Here is a 7,983-nt window from a genome sequence, read left to right on the forward strand (position 1 = left end):
ATCAATACGAATAAACAGCAAAACAACTTTAGCTTATCTACTCATTGAACCATTTCATAGTCAAACATTGCTATTGAACTAGGTAAAAAAAATGTTATATAAAGATGCATGCAAACAAACAAACATACGAGAAGTAGAGTTGTTTAAATAAGATCATATAATAAGGGATGGGTAACAAAAATATAAGATATCTAGAAATACGATAGATGAAATCGAATGAAGATAATGAATAATGATAAAATAAATATTTGAAGAATCTGGCAACTTTCAAGAGATTGCGTCAACACCTCGCCGGCTTGTGAGTTAGTCAGCTGCTGAGCGTCGCCGGGGGGAGAGGCTATTTTGTTACCTCTTTCACTTCCATCATTTCGCTGCCTGACTCACCCACACGACCTATATAACTCATCCAACATGAAGATCTGGACATCAGAACACATATTCAGGTGAGTTACCGTAAAAATAGATCTTAAACTTATAAACCTACTGTAAAACCACCACCACCTCAGCTGATCGGAGACTACAGAAGGAAAATCGCAAGCAATGCGGGGGAATGGATGAAGAAGAATGGGAAGTGCAGGGAATAACTGTTATTGTAGTGGTGTGTAGTTAGTGTGAAGGACGGGGAGGGAGGGGTAGGTTGGGGGGAGAGGGGAGTATGGGGTGGGTGGGGGCTGGCGACTCAAGGTTACATCATCACTGACGCACGTGAACCTCAGTATTCTTGGCCTTGCTGTACTCCCTGGGCTTTCACACACACACACACGACAAAGAATGTTAAAAGGGATAATGAACAGAGTAAGAGATCGTGAAAGTATACTGTGGTAGAGAAACCTCCAGAAATGTTTTGTGTGCTACAGCTCTACACAGTGCGTTAGGCACCACAAGAATGTGTATATTACGTATAAATTTGAGTCTAGTATTTACTCTCTTATGGAGGAATTATGACGTTTGAGTGCAGTTGTTATTTTCTTGTTTGTTTATGGTTCGTGTTCCTCTTTTTGACACTGAAATAATGTTATATATATATATATATATATATATATATATATATATATATATATATATATATATATATATATATATATATATATATATATATATAATATGAATAATAGCAAGTAGGAGACGATACAAAGGAAAATTGCATGACCATTAAGGAACTGAGGTAGGCTAAGAATGTTGTTAGGTTTCAAGGCGAGGTCATGTGAAGGCTGCTGTGGTGGGTATGAGGTCACGGCTTCGTCCTTCCCGTGGGGCTTGGATACCTTGCTTCCTGACCCAGATACCTTTGTGATGTAGAGAAGAATCACTGCACTGTGGGATCAACTCAATCATATTCCAGGTTTACCTGACTGAAAGCCTGCACTTGGGAAGCAACAATGGACTGTTGTTTGCGTGCCCTTTTCCTATTGTTTGTAACCCTTAGTCAACCTCTTCTACATGTGATTGATGAGTAAAGAAATGCAAAACGTGGCGTGACAGGTATGTGTGTCACTCCATTATGTGACCTACCTAATGGGGACACCTGTTCCTTGCCACTGGTAATCTGATATTTAGGTTGCAAAGATAATACCATGTGCTACACAAAGCATTTCCCTTTAGTCTCTTATCATGATTCCTTTTCTATAGAAGCCACATGCTATTAGGTGATGAAGTTTTAGTTATGTTCAATATTATAATTCTGAAAAATATTCTGTAGTATCTTTAATATTTGCATTTATTGGTCTTGTTCACCCAGTGGCATCTAGCCAGACTGCATGATTCTAGACAGCCTCTCAATAGTCCAGACATGGTGTCCAATATGAATTATTTCTAAGTTTTCTTCACTTAGAAAAAAAATCTTTGCTGATTGTTTTCAGGTTTATGAATTTTTTTCACTTTATCCTGTCGCTTTCTTCTCAACAAGTCCAAACATTTCAGCCTTGACATCATTAGCCTGATCCATTCAACTTCCATCCATCTTCCTTCTTTTTCCATGATTCACTGGCATGCAACATTACATTCCTTACATTTGCCACATACAATTTCCTCTTGGAGAGTCCCCAGTGTCAGTAAAATGCAACAGTTCCAATGATGCGCGTTAATGCTACATTTTTAATTTTCATGATCAAGTTCCCTAACTTGGAAGTTATGTTTTACTGAAATAAGGAAGCTCATAGCATCAGAGGGGTTAAGGGGTCATAGTTCTTACTAACGTAGGGTTGAAGAGGTAAAGCTTGGCTTGATTTTCAGTAAATGAGGTTGATTTTGTGTGAGTAGAGAAATTATGGAGTCAGATCAGAAGGAAACTACTTACATATTATATTACCAAATTATGCCATGTAATGCTGTACAGTAAAATCCCTCTTATTCGAGTATCCGGCAGCTTCAAGTATCTGGCACATTTTTCCCCGAGCGTTAAAATCAATAAAAAATCAGTGTGTACTCATAAAATCGATTAAAATTCCCGTGCGAGGCATACTTTGTCCCCTCGCCACCAGAGCGCACTGCTTCACGCCACCCGCGGCCCACTGCACTGTGTTTACTCAGTGACTCAGTCCCGCGTGTGCACTGTTTATCGCCTGACGCCTTCATCATGCCTAAAGTTGTAGAAAAGAGGAAACGTGTTGTGCTTACACTTAAGCAGCTGATCAGATCAGCTGCTGATTAAGATCAGCTGATCTTTGTTATGGTAAGATGCGTGAGTGTAGGGTGGTGATTGTGGACATAATTTCACTTCTATTCAAGTATCCGGCAATATTCAAGTATCCGGCATGTCGGCGGTCCCGTTGATGCCGGATAAGAGGGATTTTACTGTACTACATTTTTTGCTTTGGTGTTATTTCAAAATTAGATTGAGGTACTGAAGTTCTCTGTACTGCTCATGATAATTATGAATTTTCATAAGATAATTTTTAAAAAATTGTATAACCTTTTATATATTTCTTTCTCTGAGTATGGTGGGAATAACACAAGGCCTGATAACTGATAACTGATAGTATTAAAAATTCTCACAAAAAAAAAAAAAATCAGATACTGATAAGCTTACCAGTCTTAGCTGACAACAAAAGCTTACTTCAAGGCCAACTATTGGGTAACACCAGCATTCAAGAGTGCACTTGAAACAATGACGTCTTGAAAAAATTTTAATATACTTGCTGCTGCCTCGCGTTGCAGCCACTTTGCCAGGATGGAAAAGGCTCACTACATATGTAAAGATGTTATAATATTGTGACCTAATAATGAAAGTACTAAAACATAAGTGAATCACAGTTTATGTATTAATTTTTTTCCTTTTGGTTTATTTGTAGATAAGGATTAATTGCAGATTTTTTATTTTTACAGGGAATGCATTTTCTAACTTTTCAGATACCATATAACTTAAAGTGTATTGAAAATTTATCTGTAAATGTGTATTTCCAGTTTGTAAATCAAAATTAAGGACAAAATTATTTATTCATTTATTTTTTTTAATTTGTAGATTGTATATGAATAAATTCCAGTTCACATATAATGAAATGTTCTGACTTAATATTAACCTTACTTTCCCCCCTGCCACAGCCACCCCTGGGAAACGGTGACTCAGGCTGTGTGGCGCAAGTACCCCAACCCCCACAACCCGGCGGTGGTGGGGACAGACGTGATAGAGCGCCGTGTGGTGAATGGTGTGCTGCACACTCACCGCCTCATCAGCTCCAGATGGGGCCTGCCAAACTGGGCAGAAACGGTGAGTTATTCACATGTTTACCATTACTACCTGTTTTTGGTCTGTATCAAGGATCCAATCTTGCTGCCCCTGTAATACTAAATCTTTCATATGATTTGTCCAGCTGTTTAATATGTAATGCTTCATGGTATGAGAAGAGAATGGTCCACCTTTCACTCATCTCTGCCATCTACTGTTTCCTTTCCTTGACCTGTAATCACTTGTGCCACAGATCCTTGGAGCTGACCGAGTTTGCTATGGGTATGAACACTCTGAGGTGAACCCAGAGGAGAGAACAATGACCATGCGCACTAGAAATGTGAGTATTGCACCCATCTTGCTTACTCTACATGACCAAACACCAGATCTGTGTACAGCAACATTGCCCATTTTCATTATTTTTGTTTTGCTTGTATTTATTTTTGAGCTTGTGGACTCTGTACTATCAGCTTGCTTCCTGAGACTTTTAATATCCTGTCACCAGTGAGTCCCAAGATAGTTATATACAGTAATTCTTATATATGTATGTATGTATATTTGATGGTGGTTTCTTTTCTTTTCTGATGAGCAGCTGACCTTTGCAAACACGGTAAGCATGGATGAGCGGTTGGTTTACTCTCCAGACCCCAACAACAGCGAAAACACAGTATTGCGGCAGGAAACCATCATCACCGTCAAGGGTGTCCCTCTCACTTCCTACATGGAGAACTACCTCCTCAATAGCATCTCCAACAATTCCTTCAAGGTAGGTGGTGGTGGTGGTGGTCTTAAATCATGCATGTTAGTAATGCATTAAATATAACAAATTAACTTTTTTCATCTTCGTGTATGTGGTGATGGAAAATTTATATGTGGATTACTATTTACAAATGATATGCTTCTTAATTATCATTGTAAACTGAACATGCTCACATTGGATTCAATGATGGATTTTTATTATATTCTTATTTTTATTTGCATTCATGATTCAGAGGAAGGAAACCTTATTCTACTAATAACCTAGAGAATTTGTAAATGATGACTTATTAGTATTAAGTAAATAAAATACTACAAAAATTGAATCCTTTGAGGAAATGGTAATGGTGTCAGAATTTTTGGAAGCCGGAACATTTCAGAAAAAAAATTACAAAAGAATGTGCAAATGGTGCTTTGTGTGACTAATTTTGCTGAACTTAAAGGCTATGTATTGTGTCTGCTTTTTGTGGGGGGAGTGGCAGTAGATGTGCTCTGCATATATGACTCCAGCTTTAGTCTTGGAGAGTATAGGCTCTGCTAATGGGTCATGGATATGAGTGTACTTAGTCTGTATTAGTGTTTCCGTGCTTTGATAGTGTCTTATGCTTCGTATCTCTCGTGTTTAGTCCTGTGTCTTGGTGTGCCACATCTTCATTTTTTTATGGCTTTGAAGTAACTTACACCATTTATTTGTTATATGGTTCATCCAGTGAACACTGAATGCATGTAGATGGCTTGAAGCTTGTGCCTTATTTAGTTCCCATTAGTTATCTTAGCTTCTTTCTCATAATCTGTCACTGCTTGAGTGTTGTATGGATGCTTATCCAATTTGATGTTGTTTTAATCAATGTTATCATTTATTATTTTACAGTAAAAAAAAATAAATAACTATATTTCTTCCTTTCTTTCACTCTTAAAAATAAGTTTTCATATTACAATCCTTAATTTCACAATCAGGGTAAGGAAGAATATCCATTGCCTTAATTTAGGTAATTAGTTGCATATATTAGTATTTTCTTATGGTTTCTTCTAACATGCATGTGCTTGGTGCTTCATATTTAGATATTGGCAATTTTCATGGATGAGGATGATTGGTGAAAATAGGTATGTTTCATACAGATACTGCCATGTGTAGTTCAGATGGCTTCCTGCTGCTTCCCTTATTTCCTTATGTTCTTAAGCTTATCTTTGCACAGAAAGGAAAACCATTCTGAAAATTTTTATTTGTCAGTTTAGAACAATAGTTATGTATTGAAGTAATTTGTCTCCTTAATGGAGAAGCATTCCTTGGTCCTCTCTGATTGGCAATGCATAAATCATCTTTATGGTTCTTAGTAAATTTGTTCTAAACCATTAATATTCCATACTGTAAATTAGGTCTTGTGTATGAAAGCTTATCCTGAAGACCATTGTGTCCTGGTTGTTGGACATCTGTAGGACTTAGGAAGGGTTACAGTGGGTGTCACTTTGTGGTTTTGCAGGGTCGTGATGCAATGGAGTTTGTCATCTCCAAGATCAATCGTGAGGTAGAGGATCTGGTGTCCACTTACAAGCGCAGCACTTCTGAGATCTTGGACCACACCAAGCGCTCCCTGGGAGAGATCACTGAATCAGCCCTCCGCTCTGTTGATGACATTTCCCTGGCTGCCAAGAAATCTGTTGATGGCCTCTCTGATGCTGCCAAGAAGTCCATTGATGATATCTCTTGTGTAGCCAAGAAGGGCATAGATACTTTCACTCAACCAACTCCTGCAGGATCCATGCCCAGGATATGATAGCAGACAATATGTAGGATCTACTATGACAGCTGTAGTGTTACTAGCTCAGACACCAATGTACAAAACAGGAGGAACAGTAGAAGAGAAAGTCTTGACAAGAAGATAGAGGAGAGAAGACAAAGAAATTCCTATGACACATGAGAGGTCTGTTAAATACCTCTCTGCTTTTTTATTATTGTTGTGTTGAAATTGACACAAACTGTGGCTGAAAGCCTCCCTTTCCCTACAGTGTGTGCTGTTATTCTTATCCTATTACTGCATTCCTGGAGTGTATTTTCAGCTGCAGTTTGTTAAGTAAGGAACCAGAAATTAACTGCGCAAAGAAAACATGTATGTTGAAACTTCTCTATGAAGGAAAAAGGAGTGTACAGTTTGACAGACACAGAAAAGTAGCATTTCCATTACATTTCATTCACTCACTTTTGAGGTTCACTGCATCAGATATGAGTCTCTGCAGTGAATGTTGAATAATACAAATGTTCTTCATGTTGAAGATACGTGGATCTGCTCATAGATTATGCTGTATTCTCAGTTCTTCATCTTGGACCAGTGTGGGAAGGTACTATGCTGCTATGTCTAGCAGATGTATGAATGTGGGAGGGGAGGGTTGGGAATCCTGTATGGCTCATGTATTAATGGTGTGGGAAGCTTAGCACCATGAGGAGGATAACAGAGGATTATTGTACAGCCAGCCAGCTTGCTGCTTGCTGTGGGTTTTTTGCATTATGGTGTTTTCATCCACCATTGACTGCTGTCAGAGAATATGAAGATCTAATGGATAAAGTTTGCAATTGCAGATAGAATAGATAATCAGGTATGCATCAGTGATCAGATGTGCCAGAGAACATTGCTCATAGGTATTGATATGCACTTGTATTAAAAAATGTGGATTAGCTTTTCATCAGGACATAATTATCAGTTCAATATAAGCTGATATAGAGGGATATTACATTGGTAGTGATGCTTGAGACCTTTGTTATCCACTGTACTCCTACATGATAGGTAGCTGTGGATCTTAAATGCAGCACTTTGCTGTATGAAAAATTGGTGTCTGAAGGAGTGTGAAGCCATGTCATTGAAATGACCATACTGGTGGAGTATTCAGTTCACCACTTGTTATTCCTTTTCTTTTCTTTTTGTAATTATTGTTTGTTTAAATTTCCTACCTCATTGGATCTTGTGTTTGATACACCCATATTTACCACAGGTGAACTTCATCCTAGCATTAGCATGATGATGATGATACAAGAGATGTCTGCTTTTTTTAGTGCAAACCACAGTAAAGTTTTGGTAATTGTTTAATGATTTTGCTCATTGAGAATCATGTGGCCGTTGAAATTGTTCGATTTATGAGGCAGCCTTTATCAGATCTGTTTAGAAATGGTGTGAACAGTGTGTGGCTTTAAGAGCTTGGATGGTGTAGCATCTTCGCCTCAAACCATTACTAGGGTGAGTTATAGTGGGAGTTTGGAAGCAGTGGTGCAGTTTCATCTTACATTGAGTTATCTCTCTCTCTCTCTCTCTCTCTCTCTCTCTCTCTCTCTCTCTAAAGTGTTATTCATAGCATGGTTTTGAAGCCTTCTCAGCCATAAAGTTATCTGAAACTATGAAAACTTAAATGGCAGTTTTTTTTGTTTGTATAATTTATGATCTTTAATTTTGTCATTTTCTGTAAACAAATCCCATTGCATTGTCATTTTATGCATATCAGGTTCATTTTGGCTCAAGAAAAATATTGCTATGTAGTTACTTATATAAAAAAATTGAGTACCAGTTAAGTTCCTT

General features: G+C 37.9%; 1 protein-coding gene across 1 annotated transcript; it reads left to right on the top strand.

The window, feature by feature from the left end:
• The first annotated feature begins 283 nt into the window (after nucleotides 1-283).
• On the top strand, nucleotides 284-7,373 carry LOC135111105 (protein slowmo-like). The gene is made up of 5 exons (XM_064024065.1): nucleotides 284-443; nucleotides 3,541-3,706; nucleotides 3,918-4,004; nucleotides 4,257-4,430; nucleotides 5,902-7,373. The coding sequence occupies exons 1-5, from the start codon at nucleotides 412-414 to the stop codon at nucleotides 6,193-6,195; spliced, it is 753 nt and encodes a 250-aa protein (XP_063880135.1). The 5' UTR covers nucleotides 284-411; the 3' UTR covers nucleotides 6,196-7,373.
• The last annotated feature ends 610 nt before the right edge of the window (nucleotides 7,374-7,983 follow it).

This window comes from Scylla paramamosain, chromosome 21, assembly GCF_035594125.1.
Source record: "Scylla paramamosain isolate STU-SP2022 chromosome 21, ASM3559412v1, whole genome shotgun sequence".
Taxonomy (NCBI): domain Eukaryota; kingdom Metazoa; phylum Arthropoda; class Malacostraca; order Decapoda; family Portunidae; genus Scylla; species Scylla paramamosain.

Excerpts from the sequence above, each read along its gene's own strand:
- LOC135111105 (XM_064024065.1), top strand. The coding sequence starts at position 412 with ATGAAGATCTGGACATCAGAACACATATTCAG. Across the intron at positions 444-3,540 it reads ACATCAGAACACATATTCAG|CCACCCCTGGGAAACGGTGA; the intron begins GTGAGTTACCGT and ends CCCCTGCCACAG. Across the intron at positions 3,707-3,917 it reads TGCCAAACTGGGCAGAAACG|ATCCTTGGAGCTGACCGAGT; the intron begins GTGAGTTATTCA and ends CTTGTGCCACAG.